Source organism: Pterocles gutturalis, unplaced genomic scaffold (genome assembly GCF_000699245.1).
Source record: "Pterocles gutturalis isolate BGI_N339 unplaced genomic scaffold, ASM69924v1 scaffold259, whole genome shotgun sequence".
NCBI lineage: Eukaryota > Metazoa > Chordata > Aves > Pterocliformes > Pteroclidae > Pterocles > Pterocles gutturalis.
In genome coordinates, this window is record NW_010135314.1 from 70,602 (window position 1) to 92,529 (window position 21,928).

The 21,928-nt window shown below is 43.3% G+C and overlaps 1 protein-coding gene across 1 annotated transcript in view; it reads left to right on the forward strand.

Annotated features, from left to right (window-relative positions):
- Window positions 1-605: 605 nt before the first annotated feature.
- Window positions 606-21,928, forward strand: part of LOC104467866 (oxysterol-binding protein-related protein 5-like) — a gene marked incomplete at its 3' end in the record, with an annotated part of 36,323 nt that continues 15,000 nt past the window's right edge. Inside the window, exons 1-6 of the mRNA XM_010081821.1 lie at window positions 606-647; window positions 2,150-2,306; window positions 8,364-8,437; window positions 18,221-18,301; window positions 18,973-19,074; window positions 20,748-20,951. Of these exons, the coding sequence (XP_010080123.1) occupies window positions 606-647; window positions 2,150-2,306; window positions 8,364-8,437; window positions 18,221-18,301; window positions 18,973-19,074; window positions 20,748-20,951 (660 nt within the window). The remainder of the gene's footprint in view (window positions 648-2,149; window positions 2,307-8,363; window positions 8,438-18,220; window positions 18,302-18,972; window positions 19,075-20,747; window positions 20,952-21,928) is intronic.

Consider the following 21,928-nt stretch of genomic DNA (forward strand, 5'->3'; position numbering starts at 1 on the left):
GCAAAAAAAAAAGGTTTATTGACATGGCTGAATGTTAGGTAACTATGTTACCTGCTGCTTTGGAGATGCCTTTGGCTGCAACAGGAACCTGGGGACTTTTGAGCCCGGACATATATTTGCAGGGAGGTTTTACTGGGCGGTTGAATTGACAGGAGGCAGGGCAGCAGCGAGTGGAAAGTGCTGCAGCCACCTCATTTCACCCAGCTGTCATCACATGTCACCAGCCTGAAACCCAGCTTTGTGTGTGACGAAGGGTTGGTCCTTGTCAGCCCCGTCCAGCGCATGGTGTCCCGGTGCTCGAGTACACAGCCTCGCAGCAAGAGTTGTGTGAAGTGGTTACGGTGAAATGCTGCTTTGAATCTGTAGTGCCTTACAGCTACTTCACAGGGGGTCATGATAACACGTAGGGCTGTCCTCAGAGTACTGCCTACCTTAGTTCATTCTCCGTGGATGCTGCGGGCCCAGCAGGGGACATGCATCCCCTTCAAACTGCGGCTGTGTGGGTTGAGTGAGTCTTGTGTTCAGGCTAGCCCCAGCTGCTAGCCATTAGCCCCTTTTTGGATGTTACAGACCCTCACGTCTGATGGCTCACTCATCCCGGCACGATGCGCTGGGTTTGGAAAGACCTGCTGCCCAAACTGGTTTTGGTAACCCATGTGCATTGTTGGAGTCCAGACGGGTTTGGATCAAAGGAAGCTCTTGGGCACTGAGGCCATCTGTTGCTGGAAAGGAGCAGATTCTCTCTTGCCTTGTAAATCACAGCTGGTTTATAAAGTTGATGCAGCCTGCTGTGTAAATAAACTTTTTAAAAATTGCAAAACCCGAAACATCAGGACTGCCTTCTTCAGGGATTAGCTGGGCAGTGGAGGGACAGAGCTCAGATAAAACACAGGAGGGGAGTTTCTCACACTGGGACACTTTTGTTGCATGCCCTCAGCTTTGAAGGCTGAGCTCCAAGAGGCTATTGAGGGTTCCCCATTAAATTGGGGCGCTTGGGCCCATGCAAGCACCAGGGTGGTACTGGGAGCACGAAGGGCAGGGTAGGATGTTCTAGCCCTTCATCAGCCCATTTTCCACCCAGTGCCACACAGGTCACCCTACACGCATGCTGGTCCTGCCCTCCCAAACTGCACTGTGACTCTGGGCAACTTTCCCCCCTTTGCTTTCCCAGTAGCCTAAAAGAGACGGGAAAACTCAGAGGCTCTTTTCAGGAAATGGCCACTGTGCTAAAGGGTTTCCCTTACTGCGGTAAGCGTCCCCCAGAGAAGCAGCAGACCCTGTGGTCTGCAATGCCCACCCAAAGGCTGCGTTAATGCTGCTCACTGCCTCTGGCTGCACATGGGGAGAGAGTGAAGCTTGTAACTCAGGAAGGAGACAGTCATAATATCTGTTTGTAAGGAATAAGAAAGAACTGCTTGTTGGATGGGTATAAAAGAAACCTTTAATTCTAGCCAGGATAGTCTAATGTGTTAGCCAAGTGGTGGCAAAGAGCACAGTACCACCAGGCTCTTCTGTGGCGCTTCACAGAGGCCATTCGGGAGACAAATGCTGTTCTTTACGCTCACAGAGCAACAGAGTTTATCTTACTGGTCAAACTGCAAGGCTGATCTAAATGCCATTTTAAAGAAAAACTGAAGTTACTTATATGTGCTGGAATTGTAAATAAGGGCAGGAGTGACACTGGCGTTATCTCTGCTTGGTGCTCTCTGCAGGCAGTGCAGCTGGTCTTCCTCCATGCAGCTCAGATTATTTTTGTGGAGATGGTGTAACTCTGCTGACGCCAATGGAGTTACATTTATAAAAGAGACTACAAAACCTTAAAAAACCTGGATAGACCCAGTAAGTAGCTATTATCCTAGATAGATCGTTGTAGGTAGGAAGGTGTTATACCGCCTGGATTCACCAAGAAGCAGTGTCCCGCTTCCATGCAGTTTGCAAACACTGGAAGTCAGCAAATCAGTAATTGTAGCTTCAAACTAATATCACTTTTTTTTTTTTTTTTTTTTCTGCATAGCCTTCTGGCACTCTATAAAAAGATCTGGCACGCTACATAGGATTAGGCGGCTTTGAAGCAGCGGAGTCATCTGGGTGTGAAACTTTGATTTCCTGTGTCTTGAAATGAACTGTTATTTCTATCTTTCCTTTTCAGAAAACCCCCACAGCTCATGCCATGAAGGAGGAGAACTTTCTTCGTCGCAGGTTCTCCCTCTGTCCAGCCTCGTCCACCCCTCAGAAGGTCGATCCTCGCAAGCTGACACGCAATCTGTTCTTCGGGGCCGATAATGACATCTACCCACTCAGCCCAGGTTGGTTTCTGATGTGTCAGTGCAGAAAGTAGCATGTCTCAGGTGCTTGACTGCTAGTAGTTATTTTAGCACGCTGCCAGGAAACAGAGAGAAGCAAGTTAATGTGAAAGAGAGAGAAGCTGTTGCAACACAGATACTGCTGGATCCCAGACAGCGCTGCTTTCATGCTGCTGTTGTCTTTCATTGCCATGGCATTAAGTGGGAATGGAGGGCATCAGAGTTGGGGTTTGTAACCGTTTGAAGACTGCATGGCCTCACATTTCAAAAATGACTCATGTTTTTGGGCACATCCACGTTGAGGCGCTTGATGGGTTTCACCCTAAGCGCTGGGCTTGTTTAAGGTTTACTGGCCCTGTTTGCAGACGTTTAATGGCAGGCTTCCTTGTTCAGATTTAGAGCCCAGGATAAATATTACAAGAGCAGACTTTGTGTGGTTAATATTCTGTAAATATCTACAAGCATTACCAGTACCGGGAATCTTGACAGGTTGCAGTGAATGGCAGACTGGCTTTAAGCCTTCTCTTTACATCTTTTTTCCTTTGAATTTCCTAGCACCCTTTTTGGAGGAAATAGAGCTCATTTTATTGTTTCAGAATTTGTTGCTCACAATAAAAATTCAGGTCTTTCCTTGATTGCAGCCTGCAAACAACGTTTCCGTTCCAGTCTGTAAACAAGCACTTCAGGGAACAGTCACAAGTTTGTAGAGCTGTCATTTGCAGCTGTCATGTCAGTGCTAAATAATCAAACCTCACAGCACCTTCGAGAGCTCTCAAAACACTGATATCTAGAGAAAGAACACAGCATCTGTCAAGAGGTTTCAATGTTTATGTAGATGTAACACCTGACTCTCTCAGCTTTGCAGATGTAGAGCAACACCAGGTCTGGGTTTCCTTGCCTTTAAGTGCAAAGGTTTTCAAGGGCCTCTGACTGTGCAGGTATTTCTATTTGTGGGTGTCTGCTTCGAGGCAATGGGGAGTCTATTTTCAACAGTCCTGACTAATCCTGGCTGTCACTGGGGTCTCTAGAAGCTTCAACAACATTTTGGTAATTAAATTGAAAACAGCTTAAAATGGGATACCTAAAATCTCATACATTTCAGCCATGTAGGGACTTCTGAACAGCTAGCTGCCCGTAAGTACAGTTGGTACAGATGTGTGGTAAGTAAACAGCTGTTTCACTTCTGCTATCCTTGGGAGCTGAAGGGCTGATCTTTCAGGCTGTAGTCACTTCCCCGTGCTTCAGGGAGATGGAAAGCCATAGCTTAGGGTTTGCCCATTCTTCAGCTCTTACCAGCATTTTCAGTGCTAAACAAGTTAGTGACTTCCTCACAGAGGTATTCGGCGCTGTAATCTTTAAGAAACCAGGGAAGGGTGAGGGTTTCAGCATGGAAGAGGTAGCTGGAAGAGTATATCTCTTCCTTGACTTTCCCCATCACCTTGTTTCTCCTTGACCCCTGCTGGCAGCTGGACCAAGCAGCCTTTGCTGGGCTCGGCAGAACAAGTGCCTTGAGCCATGCCAGAGCTTTTGTTCTGCTGCTCGGTTCTCCTGAGTAACCTCCGGCACTGGCGTCAGGGAGGGCGGTCACCCTCTGTGTTGCAAAGGAAGAGCATAGGCCAAAGAGTTTGTAAAGGAGAGAATATCCCTTTTAAACAAACAGAAGTTACTGCTTCAGCCAGGGGAATTCTTGCAGAGATTATGGGGTTTTGTCTATCCTTACAATTTTTTTATTCCTTTAATTTCTTTCCTGGTCCCCACAGAGCTGCGTTGTCTCTTTGTTTTCCTCACATTTTCTGTAAGAAGTAAGTGTCATTCTTCACATTCAGTTGCCATTTCCCCTGGCAGGCTTTCCTTTCACTCCTTTGCTGCTGCTTCTGCCTCATTTTCCTCTGAGCCTTGTGTGCTTCCCCCCACCTTCTCCCATCCCTCTGAAGGATGCTGCTGTCACCGTGGATCAGCCACGGGTCTATGTCCATAAGCTGCATCCAATATTTCACTGTCCCCCATTTTTCTCTGTTGTTTTCCATTAGCTTTCAGTACTTGAGGCGTCTCCAGTGGTCTGTGCTTTGCTGCCTGACCTGAGCAGATGTTCTTTATGAGAGCACTGGGCTGATAGTGTTGGGTGGGTGCTGTGGGCAGCAAAGCCCAGTGATTTCCTTCCAGGAATTTGGTGTGTTGTGAGGTGCCTAGAGCTGCAGGTCTCACAGCACCAACACCTGGGATGAGCCTTCCAGCAGTGAAGGTGTGCAAGTAAATAATTCAGTGAGACGGGAGTGACAGACTTTACACCTCAGGCAAGCTATGCTACGAAGATTCAGTTTGGCAAGAGGATTATTTTTTAAAGGAAACATATGGGAAATGCAGGGGGCACTACCTGAAATAACATTTTGGACTTTTTGCTTCTTGCTTGCATACAAAAATGCTAATGATATAGGACGTTCACAGACTAGAGAAACATGAATTGATGTTCCTTGCCCGTGTCTGTCTTTCACTTAGCAATAAGGAGAGAGAATATTTCTCTTTTTTCTCTTTCAGAGGGTTGGAAATTTATTGGGAGAGTAGCTAAAAGAACTTTTAGAGAATCTTTTTGACTAGGCTGCAAGATCACACAGTGTCTTTAAATAAACATTTAGATTAGCTTATCTGCATCCTGAGGGATGCACTTTCATGAATGTGGGAATTTTACTGTGATAGATACACAGAACTAAATTTCAGTCTGGTGTACCCACTGGACCATGTGGCTGATATTTGCAGCAGTAACAGGTTTTATTTGCCTTAGTTTTGCCACACATCAGAGCCTGTATTTCCTCTTGTAGTTACCCAAGTACTTTGTCAGAAAGCCTACAAAACAATAGTTCATGGTGCGTGGAGCTGATCATTAATGCCTCAATAACCCAGTAATTTTGCTTCCCATGACCATTGATCAGTCATGCTTGCTGTATCATTCTTTATAAAGGGGAAAGGCAAATGCACCTGTAGGATTGATGCCCAGCAGAAAACCAAAGTAAAGGAATAGTTACTGTTCTGGAAAGGAACTAAGTATTTATTTTTCCTGTGCATGACAGTAACGGGATCAAAGAAGGTATCAGTAATTCTACTCTGTAACCGCAGGACTGGAGTGCTGGCAGTTTTCTTCACAAAGTGGTGAAGGCTGTGTCCATAAACACCACTAATTCCCTTCCCAAAATCTTTTTTGTTATTTGGTGCAAAACTTTTGGGCTACTTTGTGGAGGACTGTTCTTTGCATGCCCTGCTAGCAGCCAGCACTTTTAAGTCAGAAGAGATTCAACTCTATTTCTGTTGTGGGCATTATGTTTTCTTGATCAGGGAGATAAAAACTTCAGCTTCTATAGCCAGTTAACGTTTAGCTTCTTTTATGTTTTTATGTGGTTTCCTATTTATTTTCTTGAGGTGGCTATGTCTGTTGTGCTCTGGGTGGGACTCTTGCTTTTGGGCTTTCTGTGCACTTAGCTATGTGTGTGGGTGTTTGAGAAACTCGCACATTGTTTCAATAAAGTTTGTTTTCCAAACAAGGGCTGGCTCTCTCCTCCTGCATGGCTGCAGCAAGTCTGCTTGAGACAGACAGCAAAGATAGCTGTCCTCTGAAAAAAACCCTTTCCCTCGCAAGTGGGAAACTTAATGCATTTGGTGTAAGAAACCAATATATGCTGCTTCATAAACTTATCTTATGAATCCTTGTAAATGATATGGCGAGAGTGAACAGTTGCATGTTCCCATTTTTCATAATACTCCATGAACAGGATGGTCCAGAACCTCAGGAACAGCAAAAATGTCATTGTTCAGGTGCAAACCCTTTTAACTGTATTCCTGACAGAAGGCAGAAGTGTCTCACATCCAGGCTTTTGTATGGATACCAGCTGGGAGTTCAGCTTTCTTTAAGAAGTGAGAGAGAATAAAGAATGGAAGTGAATTCTGCTATGCTAATAGAGGCTGCTCCCTCAGAGCAGGCAGCAGCCGATTCCCATTAACTTCACTTGAACTTTTAGCCCATATGTTACTTTCCCATACATGCGCAGAAAAAAAACTCTTCATGGGAAACAAGTGCAGCAGCTACGTGGCTTTGTGAGTTTGTTCCAGTCTCCTCTGCCTCTGTCGGGGAGACTGGGGGCTATAGAGAGGAAAGTGCCATTAGAGAAAGAAAAAATTTGGAGATGCAGATCCCAATCCATGTGCAGCAGTGCTTCTGGCCATCCCACTTGTCATGGTAGCACAAGGGGACTGTCAAATATCCAGCCACTTGGGATTTCTCCTGCCTGCAGACATTAGCTTTCCAAGTGCGATATCTGGGGCTCAGTGTTTCGAGGGGAGGAGTGACAGTTAAGAAACTGGGTTAAGATATAGTTTCCCTGTTGTTGCACCGCCATCCTATGCGACTGCGTAGGTCCTTCCTCTGCTTCGGTTCCCCACGTGAGCCGTGCACTTGCTGTTCCTCTTCTGCCAGGCTTGGAAGCGTTTGCTTTCTGCGTCAGCATGGCTGCGTGCACGTGGCACAGCGCAGCACTGTGCCCCGGGGTGAGAAACACATCTGAAACCCGCACCACCCTTAGTCACCATGTGGGAAGCTGAACACCTTCTAGGGACAGTTGCCCACAGAGCCTTTTTTTAAAATGCCGTGTTGATACACCAGACTGCCTGTCAATGCCTGTGAAAAGGTCATGGGTTTGGTCCTGTCTCTTTACCACTGAAACCCTGTAGCACAGTTGCAGTTCTGGCTGTACTGGGACGTGCTTGTTCTCTCACATGGCCCACAATGGAAATGCAGAACGTGGCCGTAAGGAGATTTATTTTTCAGTAAGTTTCTGTGGCTGGCTTTTCTGATGGTGCTTAGCTGCTTAAATGGCTGCTCTGAAAACTCCAGGAGACGTTATGGCTTCTGACACATCTGTGACAGCTTCTGCTGGCTTCAGAAGAATCAGGATTTTCCCTTGCTGGTTTTGGATTTGGTGGTGTTCCCAAGACTGGCCCACACAATGTTTAAAAACATTTTTAACAGTTCTCATGTTTGCAGTGTGCTACAACTGGATTATATTTCACTGTCTCAATGGTTCTTTACTGCCTCCAGTGTTCTGAAACTCTGATTGCTAACAATTTTGAGAAGAAAGCTACATTGCAATTGGGTAACAGTGACTGTCTTGGCACTAAAAAGCTAATCTCATCAGAATGCTATTTTTTTTTTTTTAACAGAAGCTCTATGCTTTCTCTTACTGTAAGGACATGATTACAGTTGGCAAAAAGAACAGAATTTATCATTACATTTTATTGCTTGGACTAGGACTACACACACTGGTACTAGTGTATAATGTGTATAATGTACTGCAAGTTTAGTATATTTGGGTAGTGGAAATATGTCTCCACAATGATTGGAAAATGTCAGAGTGTTCATTAATACTAGCTAACTGAAAATGTTTCTTATTTTAACAAATAACTTGGTCAGAAGACATTGATCATCTGCAGGTTTTTTTAATTTTGTTTTACTAATTATGTCTAGATGCTGTTCTGTCTTCTGTAATGTTTCACGATCATGGTTATTATTTGTCAAACAAAGCGTGCTATCATGTCCATCTGTGTAGAGTTGCCAGATACTGACCAAGGAGGACAACGTATTGAATAGCTGCCTATTAACTGAATTCCATTTGTTATTTGCATTGAATGAGGCATGGGGTATGTCAGAAAAAGAACAGACTGTGGTAATGTAGTTAAAGACTGCATCATAATGCAGGCACAGAAGGGAGCTGATTAAGAATGCACAAGCAACCTCATTTCTGTTTTTTTCCAGCCTTCACATGCTGGACTTTGCAACCACCATGTTGGTTTACCACGGTGTTTTCAGACTTAACTTTTAAGCAATGCTTGTTGCATAGCCCAAACACCCAAAACATCCAGGCTATTTCAAGCTCTGCAAGGTCCCTCTCTGTGATCCTGGTGTGCCTGCTTCTGCTCGTGACAGCTTCTCTTGACAGCTGTTGGCATGGCTAAAGCCATGTGCAGCCGTGGTTTTGCACAGAATTTCTGTTTCTGAATCACATTTGTTTGTTGCAGGAAAAGACGTGGAAGGAAACAGCCCGACAGCACTGAAGGATGAGACACCGCAGACTCCAAACTCCATTAGTAAGGTACTGTGGGATAGGGATCCATCCCTAGTCTTGCTTTCATTTTTTTCTCAGGCTGTTATTAATCATTCTTACTCTCTCTTTTTAAAAGTCATTGAGAAAGCTTCTCCCTCTGTTCCTGCAGGAACCGCGTACATGTGTTTTGAGAGAAAGAAAATGCATGGCTTTGCATGGTTGGGATAACAGAGAAGCCCACACTTTCCTCTGACTTGATAGCCCCTAACACAGATGAACCCTATTTCTTTGGGCCTCACTTGGCAGTTTAGATATGAATAATTACAGTTGGAAGGTTGATTTTGTCAGCAGAGGTGTCTCCTGCTGTTTCTGATCAGCAAGGCAATCATAAACCTTAACTGTTTGGCAGAGAAAGCTGTAATATTTGGTGTAGTGCATAGCATCCAAAACTGTGAGTCAAGATCCTGGGAGAGAGCTCTAGGAATTGGTGTAACAGGAGAGGAACGCACACTAACCAACATTTCCTGAACACACCATTTCCATCCAGCCTGTCATGGAGGGGAAAAACTGAATCTAAAGACTCTGAACCTGGGTGTTCAAAACCTGTCTCTACATCTAGAGTTACTGAGTCCCTGGGTTTGATTTCCTGTAGAGATGGAATCAACCTTGTAAATTAGATCTGGCTTTGAGATTCATACACGGGCTTTTCTGGCTGCAGCTCCCCGACGTGTTTCTGGAGAGTAACTAGAAATAGAAAGCAGGGCCTGTTAATAAATTTTTAACTAAATTTATTCAACTATGAAGCTATAAAATGCAAATGATGCCAGCTAAAATGAAATATAACACGAAGGAAGCAGCTGCAGAGAAGTGATTTCTTATAATACATGAAAATAGGCTCTGTGTCTTCAAATGCGCGTGGCTGTGCTTGCCTGGAGCTTGCAGGTAGTTCTGCTGGGATGCCCTGGCACAGGTCAGCACAGGGAGATGGTGATGAGAGGAGCTTTGGAGTATGCAACACAAGCTTGTGTATGTGTCCTCTGCTGTTGCTGGAACCTGGCAAGCTGGAAGCTGACCTTGATTTTGCTTTTTCAGGCAGGTTCCTCAAGGGAACCCAGCTTCCCACTTACCCTGGCAGTAGAGAAGCCCAAGGACCGGGCAACTGCATCCAGGGCTTTGTTTTAAGGCCAGATGTTTTGCACTCCTTATAAAGAGTGGTGTTAGATTCCCAATGAATTAGGAATGTAAAGAAGAAGGCTTTTTTTCTGGACAGGAGAACTCAGAGCACTGAAATGCTGTCTGAAAGGGAGTTTGATTCCTGAGGTGCAGGATGAATGCAAGAGTAGGAATGTATTTATGAGACGTGTCTGGGTGAGAGCATGGCCCAGCTGTGTTTTCCCAGCCTCAGTATCTGCCTTGCTATTTAGTCTCCTAAAGGTGTGGTTTTGAATGGAGAGACACCCTTGGGAGATTTGGGTGCCCACCTAGATTTCCACCGTGCTTTGTGTGCACCTGGGAGAGACATTGGTGCTTCTCTTCTTTAGAGTGTCAAGAGCAGTTGTTAAGGAGAGGTAAGAGCAAACGCACAACGCAGAACAATTGCATCAGATTTGTGACTCAAAACAAAGAGGGGTCTGAACCTGGATATGGGCTTTGCTTTCACCAACCCGAGACTTTAGTTTTCCTCACCAATGGACTGAAAACAGATATGAGGACCCCAAAACACTAAGCTTCAACTTGCAGTGTCGCAGGCACTTGCTTTGGCTACTGAACGGGCCAGAGCGAGGTTTTTCTTAACTGCCTGAATGTTCTGCTTAGACACACAATGTTTGATTCGTGTTTCCACTTCACTGGACCTGTGCTGTAGCGCCTGTCATTCTCACTTCACTCTGCTTCGCCTTCCTGTGTTGTACACTACCTTGTTCTTCTCCAGCCATGTAGCTTTTCTTCTGTCCTGCTTTGGAGCGTCAGGGACAGCAGAGAGTCCCTGTTGTGAAATGTCTTGTACATTAAAAATTTAGGCAAGCTGATAGTCAGTTTGCTTAATATTTCATTTTTTACGTCCACTCAGCTCTAAGGCTATAAAATGAAACCTTACTGTTGGGTGTACAGAACTGTAAATAGGGATCTGTCGCAGTATTTCAGTTTAAAAATAAATAGCGATTCCACCGACGTGAACCAAAGGAAAGAATGTGTACTAATGGGTCATGTTTAGATTCCTGGTAGCAGGGGGAAGTATTTTTCAGAAATCAAACTGTAGGGTGTGCAGGTTTAATTAATGGATTAAAAAATAAATGTTGTAGGTTAAAAAAAATAAATACCCTTCTTTAGGCACAGGGGATATAACAAGCCTTGTTGGAAATGAGTGTTCCTTCAGCAGCACTATTTTGATGTACCACACCACACTGACTCTTCAGCCAGTAATGGAAAGGAAAGGAGAGCCAGTCAAGTGATTTGGTCCCTGGAATGGGGCCTAGGGGACCTTGAATTGCCAGCTCTGACTTGGAGTCCCTGCATTTCCCCAGGCAGATTAACTGCATTTCTGTTTCACATCTTAATCAGTGAGGTGGAAACATTTCTACATTTTGTTCACTCAAGGTATATCCACAGTGCATGGTGGAGCAGGCTGCAGGTTTCCCAGGTTAGCAAACACCAAGCAGAATATCCCATAAAAACCCTATGGAGCGGGCTGCAGGTTTCCCAGGTTAGCAGACACCAAGCAGAATATCCCATAAAAACCCTATAAACATCCCTCTGAACTTGTGAGCTGTGGGGCCATTTAACTGCAGCCGCAGATGGACTGCTGGTCTCTGAGTCCCTGAACTTGTGAGCTGTGGAGCCATTTAATTGCAGCCGCAGATGGACTGCTGGTCTCTGAGCTGGGCGCACATCCCGATTGACCTGTCTGTACAGACAGTAGAGTACTTGATGCTGGGACATTTGCTTTCAATGTGTTTGTGCAGTTCTTAGCAATATGTATTTCTGATTTCAGTTGTGGCTTTTCACCCCAAATCTTATTAAGGCAAATTTAATGCATAGTTCAGCTACATATTACATTTATAATTTTCCTGCAGCATATTTTCTCCTATTTCATTGTTCAAATGGAGTCTCTTTCATCTCTTTCTTCAAGGGAAAAAAAAAAATTATTAGCTTATTTATTTCAAATTGTTTCTCATATTAGTTTCTCCCTTTTTTAGAGCTCTTTAACCTTATTTTCTGGGACCAGTGCTCAGAGTGGAGTGTGAAAGGATGACAGAACTGTCTCTAAGCCTCAAGCTCCTCTCTGCAGCCAACTAGTACAGTTAGTGTGCACCTGATAGTGACAGAAGATGCCTTTCTCTCACTTTGTGCCTCATTCAATGCCGTTAGTGTCCTTTAAGGCACTTTTGATTGCAGTATGCAGTGTTGCATTTCCTCTTTCTTCCCATCCTGTTTACCTATTTATCCTGCTGCCTGGAGAGCCGCTGGGGTCTCTTGATATACATGCAGAGCCCACAAAGAATTGAAGTATATTTTAAGGAATAAACAGGAAAATCTTGAAGCTGGCATTCAGTGGTACTTCACTCTTTTCAGTGCCCCGCTAATGCCACAATGAAGTCTAAAATTATCCCATTGTAGGAGAGTGGCTGTTGCGTGCATGGTTATATGACGTATGGGCATAGCTTGGATTGCTTTGTTCATCATGGATGAGTTTTTCCACGTGCCTGAATTGTTCAAGTCTTTATTGTGTGATTTGTCATCTGAAATATGAGTCTAAGTGGCTGCTAGAAATTTAGTTTGGCTGTGAGGTAGTTTGAAACAGCTCATTTGTCAGGCACAATTCGCCTCTAGTGAAGCCATGTTGGGTGTCACCAGTCACCTCCTTATTTTCCATGTGCCTTAGCATAGTGTCCAGGAGGATCTGCTCCGTGATCTTGCCAGGCACAGAGGTGAGACTGTCCACATAGCCCGGAGTATCCTGGGAAAATCACATGGAAGAGGGGTGGGATTTTGCACTGAGACAGGAAACATGGGGCATCCCTAATTTATGTAGGTGCATACGAACCCTGAAACTCCCGGGTGCCTCACAGAGGGGAACAGAGGCAGCAGTAACTGTTCACTTACAGAAATGAAGTCCCAGAGTTGATCACGCTGGGTGAGCCACAGCAGTCCTATCCTGTCACCTTGGGTCACTGGTGATCATAGTTCCTAACTCTAGTGTTTTTGATGGGGGAGATGAGGGTAAATGGAGGTGCTAAAATCAAAATGATTTATTAAACAATTTAGCAAAGCATATTTTAAGCTGAAAGTCCAGTTGTTTTTCATTGCTCACTTACTTGGTTTGTTTAAACTCAGCCTAGGAACAAAAGCTGTACCTGCAGCTAGAGGGGAAAGCAAAGCTTTGCTTCGGATTTCTGCTTTAGCCCTGCAGCTGTATCAGTTGTGTGAAACAGCATCCTTCTCAGTGTGCAACTTCCCATCTCACCTAAAATGTGCCTTAAATATTTTAGACTTGCAGAACATTCCTCTTATGAAAGAAAGGCACACTTAAATGATCGTATAGTGATCCCATGAGGTCTGTGACTTTTTCGTTAATTACTCTAATCTGATGCAATGGAGGAAAGTGTTCCACTAAACAGTAGTATAACTCGATATTTGGAGTTGCTTGGATAGCTGAATTTCAGCGATGATTTTCCCTAGATATTGCTGTCATGTCAGCTATTTATTTGTACAGGCTTTTCAATTTGTGCTAATCATTGTGCTATTTCAGTGTTGTAAACACAGTTGCTGTGGCGTTGTAACATTGTTGAAATAAGGGGAATTTTTTTTGGCAAACTAGAAAGTTTGAGGTGAAAATTATTTGCCTTACTGTAAAGCAGCATATAAACTGAATGGTAATACAGCTTTGTATGAGCTGTTCAAAATAAAAAAGTTGTAAAAAACAACTGCTTATAGTAAATTGAAAACAAAATTGTTTAAATGCAGTTGAGATATCTGCATATTCACATCAGTAACAAGAAGCTCTTCACTTCTAATGTAAAACCCAGCTTTTCCATAGTGTTTATGCTACTTCAGGAACTTTTATTTCCTTTATTTCTCTAGTGATACAGATCTGTAGCAATTATATGTGGAAAAAGTATGGAGAGATTACATGTGAGCAGGGATATATCTCCCATGTGATGACTATTTTTGCTTTTGTGAAACATAACTTATGACCCCGGCTACTTTTGTTCTGCCTTCAAACTCCCATCTGATTTCGTCTTTCTCTCACTTGGATGCAAAGAAGAAAAAAGAGTGACTTGTAAGCTCTCACTCCTGTTAACATGCAGACCACCATTTAAGAAATACTTTATTTAAATGTTTCTGACTTGGAATAATTCGGTCTGTTTGTCCCTCATTACACCTTTTTGTGTTCATCCCGTGCAGCGAGGGTTGCTTGCGCTAAACACCAGGATATTCCTCTTGCTGTCACCCAAGGCACAGCATGCTGATGGCTGGTGTCCCCCACACCAGAGTCGATTACAGACTGTTTTTCTGTGAAATGATTTGGTTCCTCTCAGAAATGAAGTCACCAAAAAGACCCTGGATCAGAATAGCACTATTGTGAGGACTCTGTATGCTCTCTCACAAAGCCTAGCAGAAGTGTGAGGGTATTGTGATAATTGCCGACGGTCAGCAGTGCGTCTCCAGAGCTACATGGCTGAGATGAAAGGAAACAGAAACTTAACAGGGATAAAAGTGTATCTCTGAGTACAGTACAGCCCGGCATCAGCCGGCAAGGTCATCATTCAGTCCTGGAAAGGACAGATCTGATAGAGAACCAAAGAGGGACGTTTCCTACCCCTGCAAGTGCTGCTGCATGCCCTGGTAAAAGTTTTTGGCAGATAAACAGTCTTCACTCCTTGTAATTATGAGAACCAGTATATGGAAAATATAAAAGATACATATTGCTTTCTTGTTAGAATATTCTAGTGTGGTTTTTTTTTTTTTTTAATTTTAAAAAGGAGACCAGTTCCCTACCCTCCCATTGTACAAAGTCTCACCTCTGGTTAGTATTGTTCACATGTGGCTGCAGAGAGAGGGACCCAAATTCTGATACCCTGCACAAGCGTTATCCAGGGTCCTTGAAAGATCTGCTGTGATGACAAATGGCTTCTTGTAGTTTTCTGCCAGGACAAGAAGGGCAGAGCAATAGGATATCATTAAATGCTCTTGAGTTGTCTTAGCAATGTAAGACCCTGCTGTGTCTTAGGGATCTTCAGAGCTGATGGCCTGGATTTACTGAATCTTATATATGCCACAAGGTGCAGTCAAAACTGTTGAGACAGATCCATGTGAAAACATGAAACCTTACTACTTGAAGTCACTTGGCAGGTTAAACCAGGAGGAGCTGTACGCTGCTATGAGCAGCAAGGGGGCCTATGGTATGCAGTCCTGGGGCCTTCCATCCCACCTTTCCTGTGAAACGGTAGGAACTCTGAACCCCGAAATGCATTGCTCTTCACTCTGTAGACCTGGAGATGACCTGCAAGCAAACTGCTCTTCAGGATCTGTGATGATGCATCCTCATAAGCATAACAAGAAACAAAGTCGGCAGGAGAAGGAATCACTTTGCCTCGTTAAAAAAGTAACTGGAGAACAGTGTCAAGTTTCCAAAAAACAGAAGTCCCGGGTCAGGCATACCTGAAAGCTTGTCCATGGATCCTAGTTAGAACCTTGTCTTGGTTTGAGTAAAATTTTCTTTCTCTTCATAAAGCTCGGTCACTTTACAACCGTCTCAGGGAGCTGCGCCTATTCATCACACAGCTGGTACATCACAGTTTCTGGGACACAGCAGCACAGATATTTATTTTCCCATGCCTAGAAATTCGCATGCAGATAGTGAGGGACTTATGCTACTGCTTCCTTCTCATCCATTGTTAAGCCTGTCTCAGAGGGCACCGTGCCTGTGGCCGTGGTTAGCGAGTTCAGCGTGTCTGATGCAGCTCAGACACGAGGGAGGCAGTGCCTGGAGGAGCTCAGGAGCCCGCTGCAGCTGCCTCCAAGGCTGTGAATCCAGCTGCTTTGGCCAAGTGAAAGACCAGTCTGTGATGATTTCGGACGTTTCACTGTATTTATTGAGCTCCTAAAGGCTGTGGTGGTGTAAGGGGAGATGATCCCTCCATCCGCGGTTGTGTGCTGTGCCTTTATAAGAGGCGTGGCAGCATGGGCTGTGTCGGGCACGCCGTGTCCTTGGTCGTGGTAGGATGAGTCAGCTCTCCTGAAGAGGCAGTCAGTGTCTCTGAGTAAACCTCCCAGGTCTGAAGTCTTGTGGTTGTTTAGCTCTATTTTTAGCATGACCCAGAGAGACTCTGAGGAGGAGGTAGCACAGTGAAAGTGCCTCTGTGTTAATGTTAAGTCTGTGCTAATGCTGGTTCCCCACCAGCAGCGGGTTCAGGGCTTGGGTTTGCACAGTTTGTGGTGGCTGTTGGAAGCTTTTCTGAATTCACCTTCAAGTAAATTTCCTTGAGCCAAGTGAGCTTAGGGGCCACAACTTTATTCTTTAAATGTGTTAAGATGTAATTGTCTAGACAACAAGTGACTGTAGCTTGTTTTAATTAGTTAAGCAAAAAGCATTCATCTTATCCTGATGCTGTGCAGACACCTGAGCAGGATTTCCTAGAATCTTGGGAACATCTGTGCTTTCTCTGTTTCTCATGGTGGCTAAAGAGGAATGGTACGCAGTGTTTCTGTGTCTGATCTCTTGGGCTGGAAGGAGTGAAATTACCGATAAACAGTTGGCTCATAGTTGTATCTCAAGGGCAGGATATTCCCCCTGCTAACTGGGAGAAAGGGGGAGAATTCTTCTGACCAGGTTCAGAGGACATGTGTCTCCAATCATGAAAGCATAATCTCCTGATGATTCCGAAGAATTTTTGCTCAGAGACATTTAAGCACTTATAAATATTTTCTCATAAAGAAAAGCTTATAATATATCTCCCAAATGTCTACCACTGCCCTTTGAAATGTGACAAAGACCCTGTGGGCACAGTTCTCTGCTCAGACATTGTATCTGTGCAGCAGTCCCCACCATAAATCTTGTGGTTTTACTGTGAAGTCCCATGCACAGAAATACAAAATATGCATCAGAGACTGCATTGCAGGTAGAGGAGACAGGCTTAGCTTTCTATGAAAACAAAAATGACAAATATTGAATAGTTTCCAGGAGTCCAGGAGCTGGCATTTTCTTTGAGTGGTTCCAGTGCCAAGTTGATTTGTAAACTGGGACTTTGCTGGTCTTTATGCACCATTGTGGAGTTTTAATTTGTCTATTTATTGTTAAGTATCACGTATAGTTTTGTTTTTAGTGAAAAACTACTATAAGGGTACGTGAGAACAAGTAATAGGTTCTACAGTGACCCTGGCTCCGTTGCAAATTGCACCTTCTGACCCTAATTTCTGACCCTGCATCATCCACAAAGAGCTTTGCTCAGTTGGGTGTGCACCCCTGTCTCCCATTTTTGCTCCTGCAACAGTCTCCAAAGCGTGGTTGGTGGCCTGCTTGCTGTGATCTACTCACGAATTTGCGTGTTGTTATATAAGTCGTGTGAAAAGGACTGATCTGGCTGTCATTAAATATTTTCCTGCTCGCACTGACGTTCATCATGGTTTGCAACTGTAGTAGCCAAAGAGGTCTCTGTGTCACTGGAAGGGAAAAAGAAAGTGGGTCTCTCAAAACTGGAGGCACTATAGAACAATTACATCAACTCATGACATAAAGGAGAGACAGTCTGAGAGCCCGGTGGGTTTGTTTCACATCATAGCAGTGAATTTATAATTGGGAACTATATTTGATACATTTTTTTCCATAGTACAGCTTGGTTTTGTGTCATTCTCATTAAATCAAGGTGACCAAGGGCTGAGCTTTTTTATAAGACTGCCACACGTAAGTGGGAGAGACAGTGCCTGACCCCGAAAGATCACAGTCAGAATGCATCAGACACATGAAAAGTCAGAAGGAAAAGAGGTGCAGAGAGAGCAAGTAACTTCCCCAAGCTCACACAAAAAGTATCAGAGTCTGGACTGTACCATAACTGACGTGCCACTAACCTTCCCCAGGTTTTGGACAATTTGCTGACAGCACCTATCCAAGCAGGGCTCCTCGCCGTGAGCTGGGCTCCAGAGAGCTATCCTCTCTAAGCGTGCATTATGTTGGGAACAGTAATATAGTGACCGTGTCTAACAAAACTAAAGCATTTTTTCAGCCCATCAGCGCAATGGTGAGATCAGTCTGCAGGCTCTGAAAATGAATTTAAACAGCACTGACACTGTCAGACATGATTTGAAGTGACTGTGTATTTTGTGCCTCACTTCGCAAGGCCAAGATGATGATGATTTCTTGTATTGTCTGTAACACGACTAGGTCACTTCTTGCCCACTCATATCTCTGGTCATTTCAGTTAGGGCAACAGTCATTGCCAATATCAAGTCTAGTTCTGAAAGATCTATGCCAGCTTCCCCATAATTTTTGTTCCAGTAATTGAAATGCTTTCAGATCTGAACAGAGACGGGCAGTTTTCAAAGTTAGGAATAAGAATAGGGTTTTTGTTTTGCTCTGTTTTTATTTTATCAAGATTAATCTCTGTGTGGAAGAAGTAAAATGAAAATTTGGTGGGGAATTTTCTACCTAACTATGGTTATAAAAAGAAAGTTTGGACTGCACTGCAAATATGTATTTTCTGCACCTGCCTGCTGGAGCCTGCAATCAGCTCTTTTATGGATTCCTGGAAGATACAAACAACTGTTCTTTAGAGCATGACTTGAACATCTTAATGTTAACACATTCCTTTTTCCTTTCTCTCGTTTTTTTTTCAGATCGAATATAAGCTTTGCAATGGGTCTGACAAAGAGTGTGTGTCTCCCACAGCCAAATTCACGAAGAAGGAAACACTGAAGGTATGCGCAAAGCAGCCAAGTCAGTGTCAGCTGACTTGCTTTTACAAAACGAGGAGTACCTTCCAAACAAACCATTGGGAACTACTCTGAGTCATTTCCCAAGACCCAGAGAAACCTCCTACTCTTCCAGGACTCATTATAGACCAAGGACATTTATGGGCGTTATATACAGGATTAGATTATATACTGCAAACAGAACAAATCTATGTAATTATTTCACTCCGTTCATATGTTCCAGAGCCATTAGGCACCTCAAGAGGATTGTAATCCTTCCTTGGTCTTGTTAAGAGGCGTATGCCTAGGCAGTCTGAGCAAATTATTGCTTGAACACTTGCTTGTCTACCAAACCAAAAGTATAAATAATTTGGTTTGGGTGAAATTAGATTTACTCTCTTTAATTTGAGGGGTGGGGAGGTCTACCCCTTCAGTCATTCAGACTCTTTCCATTCCCCCCAAAGAAAAGCCAAATTAATGTTTAGTGGAACTTCAGGAGCAAAGAAAATGCCTGCTATCTCGTTATGTTTTTGTTCTTCCTTGTGTTCATTTCTGGGGAAGCTGTGCTGGGTCAAGTTTTAGCTGTGCTATACATAGCTGACCTTAATGTATTTTGTTCTTTTCTCCCCAAAAGAGGCCATGATAACAGCTGCAGTATTTTCTCTGCTGTCAACCAGGTACAAAAGAAAAATTACAGACAGGAGAAAAAGAGAGCTACCAAACAACTCTTCAGTGCTCTGAAGGATCCCAGTGTGGTGATCACAGCAGACTGGCTGAAGGTATTTAATACAGACCATTACTACCAAGGCCATTGGAAAAAATAAGTGAGAAGTAGTTGATGTGTCTAAGACTTATGCACTAGCACTTTTTTTGAGTGAAGGAAGACTGGATAATTTTGAGTTGAAGTTGCTGTAAAGCCGTACTTAAATTACTGCTATAAAAGTGTAAAAGCTATCTAGTGGAGTCCCCCAGGGTTCAGTATTGGGACCAGTGCTGTTCAATATATTCATCAACGACTTTATTTACTTTCCATCTTACCTGACTCAATCCATCTATTCCGTGCCTTTAAGTAGGAACAAGGTCTCAAAAAGTACATAGTACAAAAGGAAGGGATGAAGTTTCTTTCTTTCTTCCTCTCTGAAAGAGTCTTCTGCACTTTTCCCATAGCTGTGTTTTTGTACTGAAGAGGGAATAGACAGAGTAACAGCCGGGAAATGGGCTGTTACAGCTTGTTCTATTGACAATTGGATTTTCTGTTGTCACAACACAGAACAAAACATATTAGACCTGATGACAACTGTAATTTCTCCCTGTGCAAAGATTTGACTAGTGACAGCTTCTCATTGAAGTCCTGAAACTATGTATATGGCAAAATAAATTTGGATTGACATCGAGAGATGTTACCTTTGAGCACTGTTTTTCTCCTCATTTGGGGCCATTTAGTCTTCTTGCCTAATAGTGAATTGGTTGCCCCTTTTATAATGGCAAAACTTAATTTCCAAACAGCACCAAACACATAGCTCTTTTTTTGTAATAAAACAAAACAAAAAACAACTTGGGGATTTCGTGAAACAATCCAATAGCATTTGACCAGTGTGAAAAACCTCCAACATTGTTTTACAATCAGTGTTAAAGGCTAGAAAAATGAGATGTGTGTGGTTTATTTGAGAAATTAGGTTGGCAACAAAATATTTTCATAGTGTTTAGTGCTGATGGTAGATAAATACTGAGATTTTTGTAAATAAAAAATACCTGTTGCATGTCTGCTGTGGCTGGAAATTTCTGGTTCAGCAACAAATGAAATAATGATGGGTCACAAAAACAGAACACTGACACAAAACTTGAGGTTTGGCCTATGTGCAATGAAGACAAGAAGAACCTTAGGCAAAATCTAACCTTACTGAGAAACTTCCCTGTTCTTAAAGCTGTTATCAGATTTAATGTCTTCTGTACAAGAGAGAGCCTGCATTGAGCTTGACAGAGAAGTAAACCAGCTGGAGAAGGTGCTTTCAAAAATGGGGTATTTGACAAAATCCATTAATAGCTCTGTTCTGCAGAACACTATTAAAATGACTTCTAAGTCAAGTTAGACTAGCTATAACATCTTTCTGTGCAATGTTCTAATTGCCGTGTCCTCGGTGATTATTAACAAATCACTCTCACATGGGCCAGCAGTGCTGGCTGCCTAAGAAAGTAGGCAAGCTGCTAACAGTAAGCCAGTAATAAAGATATGAAGACTAGATTCTGATAGCCAGATTTACAAGGTCTGGGAGTTTGCTGTGAGACTAAGACTGTTCAGATAATGCAGTGCATTTTCCTATCGAAGTGTGTCGTAGTGTGGCCTTGAGAGAAACGTGTACTGGAAATCTTGTATAAATGCTGAATAAATGCTGTTTTTCTTTTAAGGAGCAATATAAATGCAACTTTTTGTTCTCTCCCTGCTTCCCTTCAGATTCGTGGGACTCTGAAGAGTTGGACCAAGCTGTGGTGTGTTCTGAAACCAGGAGTGCTGCTGATTTATAAGACGCCAAAGATAGGACAGTGGGTTGGGACAATCTTGCTCCATTCTTGTGAGCTGATCGAGAGACCCTCCAAAAAGGATGGCTTCTGTTTTAAGCTTTTTCATCCTTTGGATCAGTCAATCTGGGCTGTAAAGGTAACAATCCTGATGGGTCAGACAATCTCTTCTTGGTCGCCAAAGTGCCTGAGCACTAGTATTATCTAGTACTGATATTATCTGGATTTGCAGTTATTAAGTTGCTGTTAGTGATGGTGAATTGACTGCATAAAAAGATTAAAGACACCGAAGCTTGGCCGTGATATGACATCAAAGGAATGTGGTGCATTGTGATTAGCTATAACTGTGTCATTCTTGGTGTAGAGATGCATGCATACGCTGAGGAAAGGGGAAACATGTTAGTGCAGGAAAAAAGATCAGTTACCTAGAAGCTATAGCAAGCCATCTTTGAATAGAGATGAGGAATAGACCCAGTTAACAGACTTCCCCAAAACAAGGACACACAAAGCACCAAATGCTTTGCACAGCACTGGAAGAGCTCTGGCAAAGTGACAAAAAAAACCAGATTTTTTTTTTTCTAATGCCTCTGAGGTTTGGGTTTGTTTGTGATGGACGTGGAACTCAGTGATCTGCTTAAGCCTTGACTGTTCCACAAAAGTGTGACTTTGGATAGGTTGCCTTAATTTTCTCTTTTTTGAAATGGAAATAGCAAGGTTTTCTCACCTTCACTTTGAGTTGTTCTTCAGTCTGTTATTACTCACCGGCTGAGACAGTCTCTTCCTGTACACACAGTAGCTCCTGCAGCGACTTCTGGATCTCCCTGTAATGCAAATGATTAATAGTTTCTCACAATTCTTAAAATAACTCCCTGCAAATTTTAAAGAGCTGCATTTCTTTTTCTTCTTTCCTTTAAGAAAAGGCAAAAAGAAGAAAAACTATCTAATGACTGTGAGCAAAAAGGAAGATCCCAGTACCTCCTGAGAGACACTGAGAGCAACATCTGTTGGATACCCTGAAGACAAAACTTAAATGTTCTTGAGCTCTTGCTTCCCCGTTCAAAATGGTGACTCAGCAGAGTTATTGCCGATATAAATTCTCTAGGAGACATCACCAGC